The following is a 25839-nucleotide window of genomic DNA, read 5'->3' on the forward strand; positions in this document are numbered from 1 at the left end:
ATATAATATTATACGCTTTAGCGATTTATTCGCCGGTAAAATAAATACAATGGAATACGGCGTAGCTGCGTGTATAAGAATGGATTTCTGTCTCTTACCTACGTTTTTTTTTTTTTTTTTGCTTGAAATAGAAAAGGGAGAGCCTAAAGAAAAATATACCTATAGCATTGTAAACGCGAGAGCAAAAGACTCCCCTACTCTTTTTTCTTCCTTCTCTCTCTCTCTCTCTCTTCGTCGTTCTTTGACCCAATTCGCGAAAATGAGTCTTGTTTATCAACTTGCTTTTGAAGCTCGCCGGTGTGTGTATATACTCTAGTTTTATATACATGTATCCAACGTGTATACGTATACAGCTGCTGCTGCTGCTACCGCGCTATATACGCGTTTTTATATTCAGTCGCCGTGAAAAATAATGCACTGCTCTGTGTGTGCGACGAGCATCTGCCTCATAGAAACGTCCGCATGCGTGTGTGTGTATGTGAGTATGTATACGCGTGTGTGTGCTCTCTCGCCTTTAGGCTTCTGCTCCAAGTGGCTAAGGATAAAAACGCGCAGACATTTTTCACGGAGGACAATTATTATTTGCACTAGACCTGACAATTTTTTGTTTTAAATATCAGCTTTGTGTCTCGAGTATATTCACGTGAATTCGAACCGATCGCGGTTATTCGTTCGTCTGTGCACCTTGCAAATGAACAAATTTATAGTTGATAATTGTGCGTATATCGAGAGAACAAAAAAAGCTTCAATTCTTTGCTCTTGCTATTGTCTTTTACGATAGTGTTTTGTAAGGACTTTTACATTCACGTGCATTTCCCACAATTTATTTTTTGATTAAAATTCAACTATGACTGTGAATTGGATTCGTAGTTAGAGTTTCAATTTTTGCAAATACAATTTACACGATATAATGTATTCTAATTTATTGAAAAAAGAACTTAGGCCGATCGGTTACAAGAGGGCGGTCGGTCGCTAGCACGTTTACCCAAATATAAGTTTGCACTTCGTAGCTATGTATACTTAAATTTTGTACCGCACAAGCATAATTTGAATTGGCTTCGAGCGGCTTTTTTACATTTCTTATCTTTTTCTTACGGTTTTCATTTCCGTAAATATATAATTACTATATAATTATGAAATTTACCATATTCTACTTCGTTACAATAAAAGCTTCGGGTAATCCGATACTAGAGGGCGATCAGTTAATAACAGATCTTCCCAAACATAAGTTTGTCTTTTGTGGCCATGATATACTTGAATATTATGCGGCACAGGCTTGTGTCTTTCGTTCTTCGTGTACTGTAACCTCGTCACGAATATATTCACCTTACGTATTTAATATCATGTAAATAGACGGAATAGCATTAATTTGCATATAACGCATGGCTGAAGCACTAAACTTGGTGGTTTTCTATCTCGGGTGCGTGTGTATATACTGTACACGAGACGTAAAGTGCACAAAATGAACACATTTTCGCCTTGTAATGAGTTTTCTTTTTTTTAACGACTTCTTTTATGAATGTGCGATATTTTTTTTCATCGCGTTCGTCTTATACACGTGGCTGCGGGAAATTATTTATACCGTGAACTACGGCCTTCGTCGAAATTAAGACGCGAACGTGAAATTTTAAGATATATATCGCGGCTGAATTAAAAAATTTCTCTCCTCCGGAGAATTCGTTTTTCAATATAACGTTGGCGGCGTGCTCGCACACACGTGTCGACGTAATAAAGCATATAGGAGCGAAGAAAAACTGCCCGGGCACGAATAAAACTCAGCTCGTGCGTGTGCACGTGGGTGTGTGCGCGTGTTCGTGTGGAGAAAATCGCGCGTGCAACTCTAAACAAGCGAAGCGTGAATGAAAAAAAGGTTGGTACGTCGTCGTGCCCGCGTACGATTTGGCCGTAAATCTCCGACCCCTGGAGAAGAAAATATTTACCCAACTCCCAGCTCGATTAACCAACAACCTGTGTGTGCGACGAGAATAATGTCATTCCGCCGCCGTCGAGAGAGAGAGAGAGAGAGAGTAACGGTGCACTACTCTGCAGGCTTTGTAGCTCGAGCGTCGGCAGCAGCAACGAGAGCAACTATGCTCTTTGAAAAAATCGCCTAGGAAAAATACGCGCGTGAAAATCATCATACTCCTGTCCTGGAGAATAAATTTCTGCGAATATTTATCGTCTTCCCCGTTTTTTTTCTTCTCTTCAAAGTTGGCGCTTTCTCTCGAGCTCTCGCGCGGCGTTTACTTTTTATCTTTTTTATTATCCCTTTTATTTAGCATTCAATCCGGGCAATAAAATGCAAAACAAGCCCCGTGCTAAATATTTACAGAACGTTCTTTATCGATATTCGAAAACAATACAGATTTTCTATATATACGGTGCGAGCATAACTGCGCGAAAATATTTAAAGTAAGCTGCGAGAGATGATCGCGCATTTATTTTCAAATATTTTTGATTGATGCTCCGTGTGTAGTTGTGTCTAGTCAACAGCTGTTCCAAGTACAAAGGCAAATTAGTTCGTTCATTTTGATGATTATAAATTCAAAAAGTTTCCTCGACTTATATTTGGACATTGTCGATTTACGTTCGCCTCGTTGGCCGTGCTAAATTGACCTTAGCTAAGTTTTAGTTCGCAAACATCACAAATTACTACTTAAATATAATATTCTAATTAAAAATGATCGAGTGATTTTATTCTAAATGGAAAATTCTTCATTGGTAGATGTGATATTAATGAAAAAAATATGAATTTAATGATAATATTTTCCTTCTAAGAATAATTATACAGCTTAAAACAGCAATTAGTAATCGACATGGATAAATGCTCATGAAAAAAGTGCACTATGCTTTACTTATAAAAAAAGTCAATTGCATATCATAAAATTATCGTATAAATATACCAATGACGAATGATCAATGCTTTACTTGAATATTAATATTAATGACAATATTCGCGTCATTCATAATCATTAAAAATACCACTGGTACGCTTTTCATAAACATTTAATGCGTGGACAAAGATGCGAGTGTTGAATGCCTGTACGCGTACTAATAACTTTGCTTTTGTAAAATGAAATGCATTTATGCATGAGAAATTGTTCTGAATATTTATAAAATACTCCGAAAGTTGTGGGGTAAAAAAAAAAAAATTACCGAGAAAATGATTATTATAATTACCTTGGCTTTTCTATCAACGAAGATCCAATTATGGCTAATGATGAAAATTGCCAGTGAGACTTTTGCGAATCGTAAGCAGAGAGAATTCACAGGTAAAAACCAACTTGTCACGGAGTTACAAATTTTACTCACGCGCTCGCGCGCGAATTTTGTACGGCTGCTTACAAGTTTAACCACTCATACATGGTCGAAACTTTGAGAAATGCTGTGAAAAAAAATTATTCAAAAGCTCGCGTGAATAACAAAACATTGATCTAGCATTGCACGAGTTTAAACAATTTGTTTTGTTTAAATGTATTTGAATGTTTAAAATTCTCGAGCTTAAACATGATGAATAAACTTCAAGTATTGACAGAGTTAATTGTTAGTAATTTAAAAGGGCAAGCTCTTATAAATAGATGGAAACCTACGAATTTGATAAAGGTTTAATTTAAAATTGTTTACTTTCCAGAACAAAACACGTACAATTTATCTAACACCAATAATAGAACGCGTAAAATAGTCATAATTCAATTAGTCAAACAACATCAACGTGATATGAACTGGCACGAGTTCCGATTTCGTTTATCGCGTTGCATCACAATTATCTCATTCAAACGAAATGTATTATGAGATCGTGTCAATATTACATATTTCCGAGATTCATCGTCGATTCGAAAGAATTCGACGAACAATTACGTAAGATTTGATCGAACGAAGTAAGCGACGCTTATACATCTTTCTATACGTGCCTATTTTATATGATTTCCCGGAGCTTTCGTTAGCCGCATTTGGATCAACGAGCGAAAACGCCAACTCGTCAGCTGCGAGCCAAATTATTGAGTAATAACTGCGTCGACGGAATGCCTCGGCGAAAAAAAAAAGTAATTACGCCCGCGCGCCATTATGCGACGAGCAGAGAGAGAAAGATAAAATTATATTTTGAAAATTGCATAATCGATACTCGCGCGCGGCAGAGTCGAGTATATTATACATAATGTAGCAGCAGCAGCTGCAGCGGCGGCACACGCAACGCGCGCGTACACACATAATGCGGCTTACGTGCGATTGACTCTCGCCTTTGGAAATTTCGACTCGCAAAATCGTCGAGCGAAGACGCGTAGATATATACATACACCGGTGCTGCGTGCTTAAAGTTTGCTTCGTGCAAATAATCAAATTAAATCTTAGTTTACAAGCTTGGGAAAATTCTACCTTACTCGCGCTAGCTTGCGCGCAAGAGCAAGAGAGAGAGAGAGAGAGAGAGTCATGAAGTTCGCGAGAGAGTGACTTTAACAAACTATATACCGGCTTGAACTTTTCGAGCTCGATACATCGCGTATAAAGGAATGTCCCGTCTATATGTATATTATTAAAAGTAAAGCTTTAACGATTTATGCAAGGCATTTTATTTAACGTTATTAGAAAATAAATCAAGACGAGTCGTGAATTTCTTCCTCTCTCTCTCTCTCATTATTGCTCGGGTGCGTTGCGTCTCCGCTTCCTTTGCTCCGGGCCGTGCGGTGCGTCGAGCAAGCGGCTCTCCACGAAATCTTTTAAGTGCTTTTCTCGCTCGCGCACACGCATATTCTGCGGCGAATAATTAAAGCTCGTCGCCGAATATATACACTGCAGCCGCGTTCTGTGCTAAATTGAACAGCTCGCCGGTCGATGCGAAGATGTGCACTTTTTTTCTCTCGTGTATACTCTTTGGGGCATGATCGAGGTCGAATATAGACGGAATATACAGGAAGGTCCTTTCTGGCTTTGCCACGTCTAAAAAATGTATATTATATACGTCGTAGGTAGGAGACAGTGAGGAAGTAGGAAATTTAATGCAGATTCGGTGTTTCCTCGATTTTCGCTCACTTTTCTTGGCCGAATAAGAGTTTGGCGCGCGCCGCGACGATGGAATACCCCCGAGGCATCGCCGCCACCGCAGCAGCCGCCGAGGCATCTCTTATACCGTGTTCGCGACGCACCGAGTCTATGTACATAATAAAATACATATAGCACATCCATAACATCGACACGCAGCTGTATGCAAGCTCGCGTCGCGGCGGTGGCGGCGGCGACGGCAGATGGGAAAATTTCGTTTATCGCCTATACGTATATGATAAACATAATAATCGCGTGCTAGCTGCTCGTACCGCCGTGCTGCAAACTCTCGGCGCTTTTGAAACTTCCCTCTCTCTCTGTATGCGTATACGATTATGCGTGTATGTGTGTATGCAATTGCATAAATGTACTGTATCGAGTTTCGTACGAACTATTCAATATTTTATGCATAGTCGCGAAATTCCTGGCCCTGGCTTTTTATTTTCGGCAAAATAAACCCGCTGAAAGCTCGACGCGCTGCTTGAATTTTTAACCATCCTATCATGAGCAGCACAAACACGAGCGCGAGAGAGATCGCTTACATTTTTAATAGAATTTCTAATTGAAATTTTTCTACTCTCTCATTTTTTCCCTCCCCCTTTTTACTTTTTAATCCCTGAGAGCGTGTGTCAAATTTACATTGCTTTTAATTCATCATTGTTTGAAATATGCACGCGCTCGTCGACAAAAACATGCCATGTTGCGTGCTCCAAGCGAAAGTGTTCCACGTGTGCGCTTCTCTACATTCGAGATGTGTAATAATTCTCGTGCGATAATGAAGCGATCCTCGCGTTTTTTTTGGTTTGTGTTATTTATTATTGGAGAAACATTTTTTCTTTGAAGAAGAGACCCGATGGTTTCCTCCTGGAGAATACAATTGACGCAGAAACAGCAGTTTTGCTTATTATACTAATCTGGAACTTTTTTGACACTTGCGAGTTACTAATACTCCATCTGTTGATGGAATCAAAAAGCTCATATGACATGCTGTGTAAAAATTATTATAACTTTTTTTACATCTTTCATAATTATCAGTTTTTCTGAAATACTGAGACATTTTGACTTGCAAGGTGTACTCATACTCACTCAATTTTCACAGACTAGCCCACTCATCGCAATAAAAAGTTTTACTTCAAAAACAATCGATCTCCAAGATCGAAGCTAGCGCGAAAATTAATTGAAAAAATTTATAGATTTATAAAACCGCTCGCAGTGGGCATTAATACGAGGCCGCAAGATTTATTGGCTATAACAATACGAAGAGCAGTTGGAACATTTTTCATATCGATCATTATATATCTCGTGTGTTTCGAACACGTTGTTTTGGGAGGAAAAATATAATTGGAAACTTCGCACGCGCGCACATATGTATCAAAGTTTTTCTCCTTCTCTCTCTCTCTCTCTCTAGTCTCTACGAATGGGCTACGTACAGGTGTGTCGTAACGCTCGCATCGAGCCGAAAGAAAAATAGTCACACGGAGGACTACTATCGCAAGAAAGAAGAAGAAGAAAATTGGACGGCCGAAGAGAGATGAAGCATGGACAAAAGTTGGTCGCGAGGATACAGAAGGGAAAAAGCGTCGCGGCGGTTGTTCTTCGCGTGCACGATATAATACAGCTCCGTATAAAGTCCGTGTGGGGGTCGCGGTACGAGGACGAAAATCCCACTTATCTGCATGACGCGGGGGGCGTCTGTTACTCGGCCCGTCGCGGCCTCTCGCTCTCCTCTCCCTTGGATCTTGTCGCGCGCGCGGAAACCCGAGAGATGCAGCTCCGCTGCATATATAGCAGCGCAATTTATCAAGAGAGCTGGAAAAGGCGCGACGGCCGGGGCAGGTCTCCTTCAAAACTTTCGTATATACGTATTACGTGTACGTGTGTGTACATGTGTATCGTGTATCGTGCAGCACGTGTAAACGCGGAAGAATGGCCTCACGCAGGTCGCCCCGTTCACGCGCGAGTGGGCAAACTTGGATGCGCCGCTCCGTAATAACTATCAGACGCTCGAGTAGCTGCAGCGACACACGATACGGTCACATGTACGACCTACGTTTCATCTCGCGGCCTATGAGCGCGTTATGTTATGTGCGTTCGGAAGCTGCCGCATATGCGTATATATAGGCAACTTTAGATAGTGTCATCGCAGCTACTTGTGTTTTGTTGTATATTACTCGTTGGCGTCGCGGCTGCTGTCGCACTACAGAGAATCAAAGGACATATCGAGAAATGTACCTACGTAAACGGCATTACGCACGCAAGTCGTATGTACACGTCGCCCACTCGCGGCTCTTCTCTCTCTCTCTCTCTCGCCGTTGATTTGCATAATAATATCGCGTGATGCGAGCACGAAGGCACCAATGAAGGACCTTAAATATCCGTTATGTGTACGTATGGACCGAACAATAATATTGCAATGTATATATTTGCATATGCGCATCGTCGTTGTCGTCGTCGTCGTCGTGCCGTCATTGTGTACGCTTGATACAACCACCTGCCCATACACACGTACTGTATGAGCGAAAGATTCGGCCGAGGTTGCACGAGTATCGAATTTGCCGCTATTGTGATGCACCTGTGTGTGCACACCTACGTCTACACATATATATTATATAATAATATAGAGCGAGAGAAATACGCGTGTAACGCAGACCCCGTGAGGACTTTGTCATTCGAGTGCGATACATGCTATCGTGCCTTTCCAAATGGCTGAATGCCCAGATCGTTCGCTCGCAAGCAGCCTACGTCCCACCAACTCCCGCATGGAGAAATTATGTATCGGCATGTGTTCACGTATACAGAGAATGGTGTACGTCACGCGCCGCGCGTCGTTCGATAAGCCGCTGCTCCGCGCGAGCTTTTTCAACTCGATCTTTGTTTACTCGCGCGTGTGTGCGTATTTTTAATTTTTTTTTTTTTTTTTTTTTTTCATTCACTCGAAGATTTATTCATGTAACATAGCATGCGTTCATTGCACCGCCGTTTATAATCGCGAACGCTCTCTATATAATGCGTGTCGCGCGCGATTTCAAATTAAATTCAAAATTAATGCGCGCGAGCTTGCGAGTCGCGCGATACGTAATAATAAAACGCGTATATACGTCGACTGTGCCGCGTCCCGCGCGCGTTTTATCTCGTTTTGCGATTATCGCGTATCCGCGATGCGGCGGCTGCGTCGATATTTTTCTATGAACGCGCGACTCTGCGGCCACGTCAGGCCGATGCTGGATGACTTTTTGCCTCGTCCGCAAACTTCCATCCATGTGTATAAATGCCGCCTAGCAGTGGTCGTCGTACAGCGCGATCATCGAGAGTGAACGCGGACTTCAGTATAGCTATTTATTGAGAGATCGCAGGCACTGGGTAGAGCACAATTGTTGGCATCTCATTTCCCGAGAATATTTTTTAAAAAGAAAAAAGTTCTAGATATCCCAGCTGAGAACCATATTTTTATTTTAAAGATTCAGAAAAAGATAAATATGTCATATATGCCATAAGAGCTACAAAAATTACTGATAATTTCCATGTGATCCAAGGAATTGTATTTTTAACATCTCGACCAAGGGCGGCAAAAAATTCGACTCGAAAATTTGCTCCATTAAACGACACGTTGTAGCACGTTTTATTCGCGGTAACGATTAGAAAGCTTCAATCCAGCGAAGTAGAGGTGACACTTATTATTTGCGCACAATCACGCTGATTTTGGGACTTTTAGCCTAAACATGCAGTTACGTACCGGTAGAGGGCTTCGGATCAATCACTCAAATCTCAATAGCAAATACGTACAGTTGCTTTTACTTGATGAAAGTAACATCTACGTATTTATTAGCAATTTTTCAAGGTACATAGGGTTCATGAAAATTTATTTGATCAATCAAAGCTAATAGCCCCTGAAATAACGATTCATTCGCTTTTAAGCCTACACATAACGTATATAACTCGCGAGAGGGAGAGGAGCTGCTTATTCTTTCAATCGTACACGACGAAATTGGACGAATAGTCTTTCGGCATAATACTAAAATTAAGCCGAGCTCTTGTACTTTATCTGCGTATTATGCGCGACTCCTTCTCCCTCTCGGCGCGTGTACGTGTATGTATGTATATACGTGTATACGTATATCTTCTCTTCTAGCGGAGTGATAAAAGCGGCATATACTCTGATGTTTCCTCTTGGCAAACAATTAAACCTAAAAGGAAGACTACACTCTCTGCTCGACACAAACACTCCCCAGTAGCAGCTAGCCGTGCACAGCTCTGATATATATGTACTCGGAGCCGCACAGGCTGGCAGAACCCCAGAGCAGCCGAGCAAACGCACGCACAGAAGCTCGTATCGTATATATATAGTCCGGGACGCGCGTGGCAGCAGCTCTTTTCTACTTACTACCACTGCTATATGTACTGCACATCCACAGCCAATGTTTCACGTGTTTCATTAGCAAATTGAGCTTAGAGCCATTATACATGTATCGGGGGGCGCTGATTGGAATTTTTGCCGCTGTTTCTTTATTCTTCCTTCCTCTTTTCTCCCCCTCGCGTTCTTCTATTTATTTGTTTTTTTTTTATTCGTTGTATACGTTTGCCGCGCGATGCACGCGAGCGTCGAGCTTTCGACTGTATATATAGAGGCGCAGCTTACACTTATATATCGCGCACGTGTGCTCAGCTCGAGCGGAGAAATTCAAATAAGTTTGATCCGCTGTAGGAGCTTCACGAGGCGAGATATCGGTCGAGCGCGCGCACGTGTGTGACAAGGACGCGTAGAGGATGATTGATGATTGGATCTAGGATGAGGCGAGGAGCTCGGCTCCCATCCCTCCCGCCGCGTAAAGTCCGAAACCATTGTTTCGACGATCCATACTTTTGGCATTATTTTTTATCGGAAGCCTATCGGCTAAGTTGGTTGGCCGTAATGTCTTCTAGTCGTTTGGCCGCGTCAAAGTAAGCGGGTGAACGGGGGCGCCTCCGATCTTGCGGCTGTGGCACTCGAGATGCCCCCGTGCGGCCTGTAATCATTTGGACAAGGAGTCAAGTGAACTATCTCTCTCTCCTCTTGTTCTTGTGCTTGGCTCGCTCCTCCTCGACACTCGTGCACCGCAGTCGACGTGTCGCTCGGTCCATAATACAACTTTGCACAATGAAATAATCGATGAATCTAAAACTATTACGCCCAGCTCCGCCAATAGTTGAAACAAAAATTGCAGTGGTCGTCAGAAATCTCGTCCTCCACTCCCGGCCTGCTGCATACATTATATAGCTTATGGCACATATACTCGCGCGCCTGTGTGTGTGCGTTATATGTACATTTGCGCGCCGCACCTCGAGTGTGCACAATGTCAAGGCGTCGAAATCGATGATGCCGAAGTGCGAACGCGTGCGAGAGAGCTCCCGCCCGCAGAGAGAATAGCCGAGTGCCAATTAGCGCGCGAGCCAATAATGAATAGCCTTTTCTTTTTTGTTCATTTTATCATTTTATGCGGCTACTGTCCCTTTTTCTTTTTCGCGCCCTCAATATCTATCTCTCTCTCTGTCTCTCGTTCGCGGCCGAGCTGTGTACACCGTCGAGCGACGGATTATCGAGTGGCTCTGACAAAAAAATTCGTTCGTTACGACAGTTACCATGGATATAAAGGCGAACGCAATCGAGTCGTATTTTCTGCCCTTCTCCTCTTTTTTTTGGCATTTCCGCTCGGATCCTTGAATCCTCGCTTGAGCGGTGGACTCGAACCCAGGGGGGATGTGCGGCAGCACTTAGTACGCTTTGAAAAACCGCACATAAATCGCACTTTAGCTCGCTGCGCTCCCCGCGCCCCGCCACGTGCGATTTTCCCCCGATTAAATCTTTTTGTATTATTCGTTCGCCGCTCGCCGCTCGTCGTCGTAGGAAAGAGTCGCGCCACGCCACGCCACGCCACGCCAGCGTACATAAATCATAGTGGCGTACACTTTTTTGATAAATTCATACAAGTTTGCGGGACGCTACCATTTATCAGCTGCAGTTCGGGCATTTAATTAATACTTTTTTATATTAATTTATAAGGAAGTTCTATTTATCACTCGAAACGATACCGCGTAACTATAACTACACTGTATTATGATTTACTCGACCTTCTGAATGATTTTTCAATTTTTACTCGCACCCACAAATGGACCGGATTAATTTCTCAACTTTTCGCGCACTTGATTCTTTTGTAGCAGCAGTAAAACATTCGATTAGCCAGGGGGGGGAAATTTTTTTCCGTATATACTACCGAAAATGGGATAATACCAGCCATGCAGTCTGCGATTATGCTAAAGAAAGTCGCGTTATTCAAGAGATCCGAAATAGTTTGAAGAGATCGAATAACGTCGAGTCGTAAAGGCGAGGGACTTTTTTTTCTCGCCGGGTGCTAAAGGAAGTTTAGTCCGCACGCGCGTGGGCGGCGAAATACAAACGCGTTATATAGTGTATTATATAGTTGGCTCGCGCGTGAAATTTCGCTCTCTTCTGTATAATAAGAAGAGATCATGGTCATCGTCGTCGTATCGCGACGCGAGCTGTTAACGGCACTTTTTTTCTTCAGTTTCTTCTTCTTATTCTTTTGTTATAAAAACAATGGGTATAAATGTGCGAGCGTATACACGAACGGCTGCGGAGCTTGCAAGCTCGCACTGTATATACACTTTGGTCTCGTCCGTTCTCGCAAGCTCGATATACGCGCAGAGACAGCATCGGTAATAAATAAAGTCATCCTGCGTCCTTGCGAGGCGAAATACGAATATCAATACGATAAATTTACTATAATATCTGTACGAATGTCACATATACCCCGCGCGTTCATATATATATTTATATAGCGAGTAATCCGCTTTACAAGGCCATCCTCGAGAGCACAGCGAAAGAGAAAGAGAGAGATACACTCATCATAATTCTCCCTCTTTATTAGCTTATGTAGCGTTTTATATACGCAACAATCGATCGAAAAAGGGGGGGGATGATCAGTATTTAAGAAGCGACATACGCGCGCGCGAGTTTTTCCACGCAGAAAAGCGATGATCCGGCGAAGGTCTGGCCGATCGCTATCATCGTCGTAGTAGTAGCTTTTCGCACACTCCCCTTTGGACGATATATATAAGCGAAGGTTAATGCATGCGACGCGAGAGGGATTTTTTACGATCATCGCGTTCAAGATCACGCTCAAGCTCGCTGCTCGCGACTCGTCTGATAATTCCGTAATATATACGGAAGCGAGAGCAAATTCGAAATAATCGCGGAAAGCTTTGTACGCATCGCGTTTCGCGATTATAATCGTGCGCATACAGCGGCCACAAATTAATAGGGAGCAGCCCATCTGGAGAGGCAAATTGAACAATCCGCGAAATAGCAAAGTACGCGAACATGGGCGACGTTCGCCGGGCTATAACCAAATGACGCGGCACTAATACAAATTGTGATTTTCCATCGATTCATCCGCGCGTTAGCATTAATAATTATATGAAATTTCTATTATTCATTTGCATTGTATCGCGCTGATGATCGAGCGTGCGTGGGATGAATTAATATTTTGTAATTACATGTTTCAGTTGGCGCCGGTCCGGCACGATTGTCCGCTCGAGGGGGCCATACAGCGCGATCCTGCGTCAGCGAGAAAACGTTGGACGTTTAAAAAGTTTACAACGTCGCGCAGCGCGCACAGCAGGTGCAGAATCGAGTGTTGTCGCGCGAATCGTCATGCGGTCGCTGATCGAAAACGACGACTTTAAATCAATACTCGACGAGTCCGCAGCCAGCGTAACGAATGAATCACCGTACGAAGAGAGGTCAGCAGCAGCAGCAAAAGCAGCAGCAAAAGCATCGCCAGCAGCACTACTCGGCAGTGTCCAAGTTGCCGTGGGCTCGTCGCGTAAAAATGTCGAGGAAAAAATTTAATAAAAACAGATAAAAGCAGCAGCGCAGCATAATCGGATCATCTCTCTCGCGGAGCGTCGGCTGCTTCGAGCAGCAGCAGCAGCAGCGGCGGCAGCAGCAGAAGTGCCTGGCAGTGTACTTAATATCAGAGCAAGAGATATGAACTCGTCTTACGTGCTGGGTGAGGACGAGGACTGGGGCAGACGTTACTACTTCACGTATTACAGCGAGTTCGGCGATCGCAACGGGGCCAGCGGCGTCGAGGTAAGCCACATAAACATAATAATGAAGTTTCGATGCGTTTCTCCCTTTCCTTTTTGTATGCGCTTCTATACGTGCTCGATACTCGGAGACTTAATTAAAAGCATCGACAAACTTTTGCCGTTGCTCCCCTCAACGAACTTTTTTACTCGCGATAAAGAAAGAAAGGATATATAGGATCGAGCGAATACGTTAGCCGGACGCAGACAATGGAGCAGCTCTCCGCGATGCGACTGCGTTCGCTGCATGCGCCACAGCTGGCCGTATATCTATATAATACACCTTGAAAGAAGAGCCGAGGATCTGCCGCGCCGAGTTTTGTTTACCTGCTAGGTATATACATGTATATAACGGTGTACGTGGTACGGAGGTGCTCGCGTGCGCGTGCGGATGCAGCGGAGCTATGTGCGATGCGCGGCTTTAATCGCGGTGGCGGCGGCAGAGCAGAACAATAGCCGCGCGTGCCTTGATCAAGTTTCCAATACTTTGCAAATAAGGAACTCGAGAGAGAGGCAGAGAGCTTTTTTGCCTTTTGCCAATCGCTATTGTATATATATACATCGCGCGCATAATACACGTGCGCACGCGAAAGGTAAAACGTATACACACAATACACCACGCACGCACTCCCGGATTATTCTCGCTCGCGCGCGATCGTGCATTTCGTTAGAGAGAGAGAGAGAGAGAGAGAGCGAACGAGCCAGACCGAGTATGTATGAACAATTTCAGGCAAGCTCGTATATAGCAGCAGCAGCAGCAACGAGAGCTTGCGGGAATTTTTCGCGGAAAAATCGCGCTAATTGCACAGCCCACACACTCGCGCACGTAAATGTACGCGAACTGGATCGCGCGCGTAGATTCATATATATATATATATATATACGCATTTACTTGGCGCTCCAACTTTTGGCACGTAATTTCGGCAAACTATATAGTCGCAATTTATATGTAAATATTTGACGCATACGTATATGATACATACGCGTATAATAATAAAATCTTGCGTCGAGAACGAGTGCGTGTGCGTGTGTGTAGTTTATGCGTCGGCACTACTGCTGCTCGTATGCTCCTACTGTCCGTACATATATGCACAGTATACAATGTTATTAAATGCAGCAACTCGTGTGCCCGAGCGAATGTACACACGTTTTTCTTCGCTATACATAATGATATATATACGCAGCGTGTACGGCACTATATGTATGTATAACGAGTTACAAGATTCGAGAAGAATAAACATTTATGTAATTAGCCGCGCGTTGTCTGCTTTTCTCGCGTTCAATAATTAGCCGCGTGTACGATCGTTCCGTATAGGGCTGCTCGATGCGCTTACCAACTCTTCTTCATTTTTTTTTCTTTTTACATAATATTTCGTTACTCGCGTAATTGTTGCTTGTTTTGACACGGAATCATTTCTGGACGATTAAATGCGAAACTGTTCCGCGATCAGCTCGCAAGTCAGCGATACATGTAATATCGATCGATTCCCGGCCGCTCGATAATTATAGTTACGTAAAGTCCTTATCGGCCTCGAATCCCGCGTAATGTTTGCGCTTCGCGATTCAGGGCCTCGAAATTAATATCCAAATTTGTATCGATAAGATACGATTCGTTGGCGCTCGTAGATTATAAGTACGCGGCGATCGAGACGATCGACCGGACTCGCTCGTCGCGCTCGTCGAAAAACACCGTACTAGCAACGACAGAGAGATATACGAAATGGCCGTAAGATCGGGCGCGATATACCTGGCGATTTTGGTTTGCCTGGCGATGGGCGCTTGCTACGTAGCCGGCAGCAGTCTGCAGGTGGGCCAGCGCCTCGGCGAGGGCAGGGACGGCCTCGTCTGCACGTCGGAGATCCAGGAGGCGGCCAAGGAGGGCCGCATCGTCAGCGCGAGGAAGAGGTGTCGGCCGCGGGGCTGCGGCCAGATCATCACGCAGATCCGCATCCTCGACCGGAACGCCACCAACATGGGCGGTCACGGTCGCGTCGTCTCGGGCGGCGTCGGCCATCCCTACGCCGTCGTCCAGTTGTGGAGCAAGAAGGGCGTGCCGCTCAATTTCACTATCGAGGCTTACGCCAAGCCCTACTGGCCTGCCGCGATGCTGCCCAGTCTGTGATACCTTCTGTATATATCTTAACCACCGAGAGAAAGAGCAGCCGCAGCGCATCCGTTTGACATAAATCACAAATACATATAAATATATCGATTGTCGAACCTGTAAATATCCTTGCATTTTTGTTAATAAAATTTTGTTGGTAAAATTCAACGATATTCAACCGTATTAATTATTTGCAACGATGCGCGAATCCGAGAGTTGTCCAACAATTGGTGGAATTATCGCGATTGCAGGCGGCGCATCGCGGAATAAAGCGCACGATCGACATTATCAATTGCGCAAAGCTGCGGGTATATATATATACCACTGCTGCGAGCGGTGTAAATGTCGAGTGGCTGTATATGGTCGCATGTGCGTTTGATGGGTCAACCTTCACCGCCTGACGCCGCCGCTGCTGCTGCTGCTGCTGCTGCATGCCAGGAGTCGCGTGTATATTTAAGCCTCCGCGCAAATGGACCTGTCAGAAAAAGCCAACGGGAGAAGAAAAAGCTCGAAATTATATCCCCATAGGCCGGCTATATATGGCGAACGAGGGTACGTGGTTTTGTAGATTGCAGCGGGCCGTTGTTTTTTTCTTCAAACGCGTGCCTTGCGTTCATTTGCACGCATCGCCAGGCTATATGAAGCAAACGTCACGCTTTTATACATCTATGTAATGCTTATTTTGTTTAATTAAACGACGATGAAAAGTATTCTCTGAGAGAATGTGAGTTTCGGTTTTTCTTTTTCGATACAAAAAAGGATGAGTTATTTTGCACTCGCGTGAATCAACGTGGAATGGTAATTTCCTTTAGAACAAAGGATATAATGTATTGTAAACGTCTCTGGTTCTGCATGAAATGTGTACATTGTAATTCTGCGCTCGATAATTCAAGTGAAATACTGGAAGCATTTTTGAAAACTCGATTAATATATGAATATTTATTTTCACGTAGAACCTATAAAGTTGAATATTTTGGTACAAACTTACGAATAATTTTCTCAGTGATATAGCTCGTTATGAATCTACTCGGCTCCGTATTTCATCATTTGATCTCGCAGATGACGGTGCACAAATATTACGCATAGATTTTATTCGTATGGATAAAACTTTTTTTTTTATATTCGAGTCATATAATAAAGTAAAATTATTAAAGTCTATCAACAACGAGAATTTAATTAATACCATCGTATTATAACGATTATCCCACAAATACCTTTGCACGATATACAGATGATGTGAAAAATTACCCATGAATTATAATTACACAGGTACTGGTGCTGGGCGTGTGCTTCGTCGTGGCGGTGATCGCGAATCTCGGCATAGCGGCGTGCGCCCTGCGCTATCGCGAGATGCGCACACCGACGAATCTCTGCCTGGTGAATCTCGCGGCGGCGGATCTGCTCTTCGCTCTGGGGGTGCCCGCGGTCGCTTACACGAGGCTCACCCAATCCTGGCGCCTCGGCGAGCTCGTCTGCAGACTCCTACCCTACTCGCAGGTAATGACTCTCTTTTCATTCTCTCTCTCTCGTCTTTCTTCATTCGTGCAAAAGCTCGCGCAAACTTGTAAGTACGCACCGACGTATACTGCGTATCGTGAACTGGGCGCGCGGACACGGCGGGAGTTCAACAGTTTCAAGAGCGACAAAAATTCGATCGTTCAGAGCGGCGGTACGTCGAGTTGCAAGAAGTTAAATTACGAGCTTTGGGATATTCGCAATTACGACGTTTAAACGCACGTGTGACGCTCTCCTCTGGGCTCGCGGAGGAGCTCGAAATATAGTAGCAGCAGTTATATAGAGAGAAAGAGAGAGAGAGAGAGTTGACACGTGCCGTATCTATGCCGGCGCGATATATATAACAACGTGTATATTATGTGCGCGGGACGCGCTCTTAATGTATGCATCTATCGATTAAAGATTATGTTTACTGAGAGCTCGCCCGAGAATTCAAGAACTAGAGTCACTTGAATATTTTATTGCATGTGCGGTCGAGCATGCGTGAGATTGATCAAATGTGTGTGTGTGTGTGTGTGTTTTTTTTTTTTTTTATGGAGAGGGCGTGGGCAGGGTAAACCCTTGCACCAGTGGCCCTTCCGAACTCCGGCATGATTCCCACCGGAACCATCGTTAGACATTACTTCGGTGGGTGCCTTTTAGCAGTGCTGCTGCATCGATGTATTTGGTCATTTCCCTACATCCCCCATCCACCGCACGCCAAGGCGCGGTGATCAGGGGTTCAGGAACCGTGTCAACTTGTTGCTGATCCCCCGCTCGCTCCGCGGAGCCCTCATCCAGCGTCATTCCCGCCTTCCGGAGCCGTCTTTGTCGGTGCTCTCCCTTGTGCTGATGTTTCTTCTTCGGTACGTTCGTCAGAACTTCGCCGTAAGCTGGAATAGTGCCGTCCTTGTGAGAGAGGACCCGGTCTCACGCCCGACACCGTCCAGCATCTCCGCTTCTTGCGAGCACCTCTCGCTTTTTTTTTGTGGCTTCCTCCATGATGAGTGTAAACTCCGTCGGTCAGCGCCAGCACTAGAAGTTCTCATCGCACATGTGAGACCGGTAGTAGTACGCCTCTTACCCTGTTACTAATGACAGTTTCGATGAGTCTCAATTGCAGAATTTTGAGTAGATACGGATTTCACGATGCTTGTGCCTCGCTTTTTATTCTTGTATAGTATGGGTAAGTCATACACCAAGTAGTCGTATGAAACAGAGGCAAGATGAAAACATTGAAACACAAAAAATAAAGGGCTAAACAAATTAATGAATTCAATTTTTTTTTAATACATTTATTTGAGTAGTATATATTTAACGCCAGACATTAAAAATACTGTAAATATGCTTATCAACATCAAGAACTTAATTTTGTAGCCGCTAAGCGAATACATCTCAGTGTTCGTTCTATTTATTTATTTTATAACCAGAATAAAAATAGCGCTTCAGTATTTTCACAATTCATAATCATGAAGTTTTTTGGAGATTTTTTAGTCTTAGCAAGTTTTTTGTCTTTTGTTATTACATTTAATCACATATGTAATTTCATTTTTTTTACTGTCCTCAAGACTTTGGCATCTATCTGCCAAGCAAATATTATATAAATCTTTGTTCGTTAGCGGCTCTATGATCATCTCCGAGCACTCAATTGGTAGACGGTACCATATCAGTTTCTGAAAAGATTTCAGTGCCCAGCGCCGGAAAAATCCTCTTGACATTATCTTGCACAGATGCGCAGTACATGCCTCCTTTGGTCCTTCGGGTAGTTTCGACAGCTCGTTAGAGCGTGAAAACTCTAAGCAGTCCGTATAAGTGAGTAGTTTCACAGCCTCTTCGGGTCGCAAGCGAATCAGATCGTACAGCGATAGGCTCGAATTTATCATTACCTCTTTTGTTTTGTTCGCGAGCTCCTGTTCGTCATCCCAATTGATTTCAATATCTGCCGACTTGGCGAATAATCCTTGATTTATGAACAATTTCATGATCGTTATGGCGTCGCTTAGTTCCGGTACGTATCCTCTTTTCTCTAGGCATTCGACGACGGGCACAGCGCCAGACGTCGATCTCAATTTAAACCGAATGTCTTCGATGCCATGCGATTCAAAGCACTCGTTGAAATGACTCGAACAGGGAAAGACAAAGCTGGATATATCAGCCCCCTGATCCAAGAGTGCGTCAACCACATCTGGTAAAAAGTTTGCTACGGCCCATTGAAGGGGTGTTCGGCCTTTCTTGTCTTGGGCATCGACCTGTAACGTCTGCTTCCTCTCCTCGTTGATCTTGCAGAATAGCTTCACCAGCTCGTAATTATCGTGGTTTTCCTTGCTCATGATGTGCAAAGGAGTCGATCCCTTCGCGTCAGGCGCATTTGGATCGGCACCTCTTCTTAGCAGCGATTCGGTCACCTTCTTGTGGCAGTAGTACACTGCATAGTGTAACGATGTTCGACCCAACTTGTCCTGGGCGTTGACTTGTACCGTCTTCTGGATGTCGTCGCAGACTTTGAAGAATATTTCCACAAAGTCATCATCGAGGCTTCTCATGCAAATAGTATGCAGAGGTGTCTCTCCGTTCTCGTTAGCCAAATTTGGATTGGCGCCATTTCTTAGTAGCAATTCGGCAACCTTCTGGTTGTTACATCTTAGAGCACTGTGTAAAGGTGTGTTGCCCGACTTATCCCGGGCGTCGACCTGCACGGGACAATTTTTGGCTTTGCTGAGCTTAAATAAGATTTTCATCAAACCAATACTGCGGTTTCTCTCGCTCATAATGTGCAGAGGAGTCCGTCCGTCTGCATTGGCTAAATTTGTATTGGCTCCTCTGTTCTTCTTCTTCTTCTTCTTTATTTTGGCCTTGGAATCTTAATAGATTGCCGGTCTGCCACACTTCATGTTTGGTTGCGATGAACTTTAATTGGTTTAATTGACTGTAGGTGGAGTTGCAGCTTGAAATATACGGTGGTCAGAATGTTGCTCTTTATTTGGAGAGGAGATGGAAAAGGTGAAAGATTGTGTTGTAGAGTACGAGAAGAATGAATTTATACGTTCAGTTTGCATTTTTTGAGAAAATCTGTTATGAATTTTGCTTTAGGTCCTGTGGGTTGTTTTAGAATGTGATCTACAGATGTGGGAGGTGGAGAATTATTTTTTTTGGAAAAGTGATTTAGTTGGGCGTTTAAGGAAGTTCTCTCCCTCGCATACCTGGGGCAGTGAAAGATCACGTGGTCTATGTCCTCGTATTCTGCTCCGTAGGCGCAAGAGGGAGAATCCTTCATATTTTTCCTATGTAAACTTTCTGCTAGAGAGTAATGGTTTGATCTTAATCTGTTTATCGTGGCGATATGGAATCTTGGACGGTTATGTTTGGCGTACCATGGTTTGGATGAGCTTGCAGAGAAGAATAACTCAAAATATTTTGCTCCTTTGTAGCTTGCTTCATGCATCAGCTTATGTGTGTTATTTTTTTTATGTGTTTCAGCAAGATGAAAGTGGAAATCTGTGTAAAAAAGTTTCAGGGGGTATGAAGAGCCAACCTTTACTGCTCTTTTAGCCAATATATCAACTTCTTCGTTGTGCTGAATGCCTAGGTGGGAGGGTATCCAGACTAGTATTACTTCTAAGTTTAGTAATTTAAGGTTGTGATAGGTTGTAATTATATCTAGGATGATTGGGTTTGTGACAGATTTCTTGGTTGGAGAAAAATTGTTTATAGCTTCGAGTGTGCTTTTGGAGTCTGTGAAGATGAAAGTTTTGGGGTGCCTGTTGTCTAATGAGAGTTTTAGAGCTAAATAGATGGCAAGAGCTTCAGCTGTGAATATAGAAGCATTGTTATTGATTTTGTACAAAAGAGAGAACTGGGTTTGGGGAAGATAAATTGCCAGACCTGTAGGGTGGTCTTTATCTATCTTGGACCCGTCTGTGAACATAGTTATGTTATTGTTGGTTAGATTTTTAAATATGTTATCAAAGGATTTTGAAGCGTCTTCTGATTTTTGTATTTTTTGGCCTGAATGTAGGTCTATTGGTGGTTTGTATAAGAGTTCAGAGTAGCTGTAATCATAGGGGATAGGGTGATTGTGTGTGATCAGTATGTCCTTTGTTAGATTGGAGATATTGTTGAACGAGCTAAGAAAAGGAAGGTTTTGTCTTATGTTGTGTCTGTCGTGGATGTCTAGTTCTTCTTTTAAGTCTATAATGTCTGGGATGAGCGTATGATTATTTATCGAAAGCATTTTGAGAATGAATTTGTTTGATAAGAAATTAATTCTCTCTTGGAGATAAGGGATTTTTGTTTCACCGTGAATAACGTTAAGTGCAGTGGATGTTCTGTAGCCTGCTGCCAGCCTTATACATTGGTTCTGTATTTTTTGGAGTTTGTCTAGTTTTTTTGTGTTTTTTGTGTGTGTTAGAAACAAGTTATATTCTATGGTGCTTCTAATTAAAGATTTGTAAATCAGGATTAAGATTTGAGGGTGGCCTCCCCACCAAGTACCTCTTAAGAATTTGAGAATGTTCATTAGTTTGCTGGTTTTTTTAATGATATTCATGTAGTGATAGTCCCAGTTAAGTTGTATGTCAAGGTGGAAGCCTAGATATTTTAATGTATTTGTCGGTTTGATAGATGTATTGTTGAAATTTAAGATAGGTAGTTGACAGATGTTGGTGTGTGTTTTTGAGAAAATGATGAATTGTGTTTTTTCAGGTGAAAGAGGAAGGTTAATCTGATTAAAGTAATTATTGATTGAGAGTAGGTTTTTTTCCATAACCAGCTTCCCGTTTAGGATGTTATCTGTTTTTAGGTAAATCAGTGTGTCATCCGCATATTGTAGAATCTGAGTTGGAGATTTTATCTGATTGGATAGTTCTAGTATATATAAATTATATAAGGTGGGGCTCAGGACACTGCCTTGGGGTGTGCCAATGTGTTTGGGGTAAGGGCCTTCGATGGAATTTGAAATCTTGAAATGTAGTTGTCTGTTGGTTGTTATGTTGTAAATGAATTTTTTAATTTTGATTGGGAGCCCTATTTTATTGAGCACTTTTATGAGGATTGTTGGAGATATGTTATCAAAAGCAGATCTGATGTCTAGAGAGACACAGAGAACATTTGAGTTATTGTTGAACGCGGTATGTATATATGTGATAAGTTTTGCCAGGGCTAGAGTACATGATCTGTTTTTTCTAAACCCGTATTGGGAGTCAGGGAGAATGTTTTCTTTTTCTAAGAAATGGAGTAATCTTGAGTTTAATACTTTTTCGGTACATTTCATGATGCAGGACGCCAAGGAGATGGGTCTGAATTTATTGTTGGAATTTTTGGGCAATAAAATGACTAAAGAGGAGTTCCAGTCCTCTGGGATGTGATGATTATTTAGATAGCCGTTTATTGATGAGAGTAGTAGTTTTATAAGTGAGTCAGGTGCATGTTTTAACATTATATAATTAATTTGGTCTAAACCAGGTGAAGAGTCTTTTGAGCTTGAGGAGATAGCTGCTTGAAATTCCTCATAAGTGATTTGGGAGTCTATATATTCAGTGGAGCTGTTAATTGGCTGTGAGCCGTCTTGAAAGTCTGGAGGGTCTGTAGGGGGATTTCTACAATAGTCAGAGATGAATTTTTTGGCATTTGCTGTAAGTTCTAGATCGTTAACTTGATGGTTGTTTATTCTTTTTCCTTTGAACATGTTAATAGTTTTCCAGACATCAGAGATGTTGGTGTCTAAAGTAATCTTTGATTCTATATATTTTTGGAATTGAGATCTCTTAATGGATAAAAGTTTTTTCTTCGTATCTTTTTCTAGTTTAATTAAAAGTTTTAGATTTTCTGGTGAGGGGTCGGATAATAATTTTTTTGTTGCATCTCTCCTAGTCTTGGCAAGTAGGGTGCACTCTTCGTTCCACCAAGGAGAGGTAGAAGGTTTGGGATTTTTGGAGTGGGAGTGGGGGTTTTGGTTTTTCTTTTGGATGCTTTGGGAAAGAGGATTTGAGTTTGGTTCTATAGGGGTGTTTATGGTATGATTAAGTCTTTTGTTTATTACATCTATATTGCTGTGGGTCTTGGTCGCAATTTTCATAGCTTGTGTTAAAGCTTTGTAAATGGATTGGTAGTTCATTTTAGCAAAGGATGAGCTGTAATCTTCTATGTAGCGGTATAGAATACTATGATATAAGTCCCAGTTAGTGTTTTTAAGGTTTAATTTGTGGGAGAAGGAGGGTGACGCCTTGTTAAGGTTTAGTTGAAGAGAGGTGATGACAGGTACGTGATCACTGTACATTTTATCAGGAAATACTTTCCAGGATGTTATATTTAGTAAGTTAGACGATACCATAGTTAAGTCCAGGGGAGAAGAGGTGATGCTTTTAATATTATCAATGAGCTGGGTATCTGGGGTGAGATTTTGTGTGTCATAGTCAGGGATAATAGATTTGAAATATGTGTGAGAACCGTCGTTTATGATTGAGAAATCGGAGTCGGTTAAGGTTTCAGATAAGGCTGTGCCTGAGGGGGAGTTTTTATTGGCACCCCATGAATGATGGTGTGCGTTAAAGTCACCCCCTATAATGGTGTATTTGTGACTATTACATGTGCTGAAAAATTGCTGCCAGTTGTTTTGATTGAATTCTTTATGAGGACTTCTGTATGCAGAAATTATGAGTACAGAGTCAGATTGCGAGTTGTGGCTTTGGAGTGGTATACTGATTGCAATTGTTTCCAAGATGTTATTCTTGTGAAATATGTTGTGTTCTCTTTTAAAAGGGATGTTTTTCCTTATAATGATGGCCACTCCGCCACCCTGTAAGTCTGGTTCTCTATCTTTTCTTAGGATGGTATAATTTGGGATATTGATATTAGTATATTCGTTAAGCCAGGTTTCACTTAGTAGTACTATGTCAAATTCATCAATAACTTGTCGTAAGTCTCCAAGCTTATTATAAATGCTGTGACAATTCCATTGGAAGATTTTTAGATTTCCTAGGTCCATTTTTTGTGTATTAGTTATTGTTGCGTATTTTGATGTATATGTGGGTGAATCTGTTTTTATAAATGTGCTTAGAGAATAGATTTGCTTTTTTTTTTTTTTTTTTTACTTTTTTTTTAATAAATATATGTTAAAAGGTAGAGTTGATAAGAGATTTTGAATTGGATTATTGTTTAGTTGGGATTAAGTTGATTTGGTGTGAAATTGACTTGTTTTATACCTTTTGTGGCGGTTTGATTGTTGTTGTGAATTGGAGTGTTGTTTTGCATGAAGCTTAGAGCAAAGTTAATAAACTGTTGAAGATTTCCTGCATTGTGGAGAGAATGAACGAATTGGGGAATATCTATTTCTTCAGAGATATTTGATAGTGTGTTTGGAAAATAGTTTTTTGTTTGTGAGAGAGAAAGGTAGTTGGAACTATTATATTCATGTTGTGATATTGATGTGGGAGACGTAGGCATGGAAAGAATAGATGATGTGATTTCATCTTCAGATAAATTGTCAGTACTGAGGGTGCGATCTTTGTGAGAGATTGGTTTTTGAATTCTTTTGAGAGCTTTCGCAGTGACATTTCTATAGGAGGCTCGAGGTGCTGTGGATTGATTATTTATCTCATTGACAGAGTAATCGTCTGGAACGTCAGAGAGCTCCGGAAATTCTGAGAAGCGGAATTTTTTGCGATTAGTTGCATCAGCAATTAGTTGTCGTCTCATTTCCCGGGGGTTTTCGTTATTTTTTTTAGATAGGTCTTGAATTTCTTGTTCTATCTTTCGGGTGGGGCAGTCTTTGTCCGTTGGTAAGTGCTCGTTTTGGCAGTTGACACAGATGGGTTTTGTTTTATTAGTGCAGAGCGTGCTTTCGTGATCAGAGTTACCACAGTAGATACATCTTTTCTTAGATTTACAGGCAGATTTGACATGGTGGTACCTGAAGCAATTTGTACATTGCTTTACCCTTGGTAGGTAGTGGTGGGTTTGGAATTTTACCTTCATGAGGTATGCATGCTGTGGCATTACCTGTCCAATGAATGTGACAAGGATGGTTTTAGTCGGTATGCGAGAATTCTCATTTATCGAAGATTGGTCGTCTTTCGAGTTTGATTTTCTATAAAATCGGGTCACTTCTGATATTTGTAGTTTTGCTGACGGGGAATGTAAAATTAAATTTTCTTTCCATGTATCTTCGTTTTCTATATCGATATCTGTTGGTACTCCTTTAATAATACATTTTTTGAAAACGTATGAGTTTGGGATGAATGCTCTCAGGTTATTTTCTTCTAGAAATGCGGATTTCAAGAGTTCATTTGCTATTTTTCGATTAAATGTGGTGATTGAGACGTTGTTATATCCTGTTTTATTGATGGATTCTATGACTTTTTGGCCATATTTGGGGACTATTTTTTTCGCAATGTCTATGGCATATAAGGGTTTGCGGTTTTCACCTGAGTTGTTTGCGGGTTGGATTACTATTTTGTAAGGTCCTGATATTGATGGGGGGTATTCGGTAATAAAATTTGCATTTTTCTTTTTTTGCGCGTGGGGTTGGGCTTGAGAAGAGTGTGTATTTGATGTAAGGTTGTTGTTAGCTGTGTTGAAGGTTGTGTTGAAATTGGTTGCGTTGTTTGCGAATTCTAAAAGAGTTTCGGCGCCTAGTAGTTTTTTGGGACTTTTGGAGTAATCCATTATATCATCTTCATTTAATCTTTTCCTATTGAGAGATGAATCAGCCTGATTCATTAAGGTTTGTTCAATGAAATTTAAGGGCTGGTGTGGGGTGTTCATTGTGTTGTGGGTCGGCTCGCGGCCGCCCTTTGTTTCGTACTCGAGAACTATTGTTTAGGTTATGGAGAGATGAGTGTTTGAAAAAGGTGTGTAATCTTTATAGATTGCCAAAGTGGCAATGATAGATGTTTTGTTTATAGGGGTATGAGAATTGGGAGTAATTTTATTAATGTTTTGGAATTTTTAGGAGGCTATTTCGCGTTGAAATCGTAGGAAATAAAGAGAGCGTCGATTCTTACCAACCGCTTCTTCCAGCGTCCTCTACTTTTTTTTCGGCTCCTCTGTTCAACAGAATTTCG

At 42.3% G+C, this 25839-nt stretch overlaps 1 protein-coding gene across 1 annotated transcript in view; it reads left to right on the forward strand.

Annotated features, from left to right (window-relative positions):
- Positions 1-25839, forward strand: part of LOC106658668 (delta-type opioid receptor-like) — a 42816-nt gene that overhangs the window by 7542 nt on the left and 9435 nt on the right. The window contains exons 2-3 of the mRNA XM_014380725.2: positions 12598-13186; positions 16556-16783. Of these exons, the coding sequence (XP_014236211.1) occupies positions 13082-13186; positions 16556-16783 (333 nt within the window). The 5' untranslated portion in view covers positions 12598-13081. The remainder of the gene's footprint in view (positions 1-12597; positions 13187-16555; positions 16784-25839) is intronic.

This window comes from Trichogramma pretiosum, unplaced genomic scaffold (assembly GCF_000599845.2).
Source record: "Trichogramma pretiosum strain Unisexual culture from Peru unplaced genomic scaffold, Tpre_2.0 scaffold2, whole genome shotgun sequence".
In the NCBI taxonomy this organism is placed as follows: domain Eukaryota; kingdom Metazoa; phylum Arthropoda; class Insecta; order Hymenoptera; family Trichogrammatidae; genus Trichogramma; species Trichogramma pretiosum.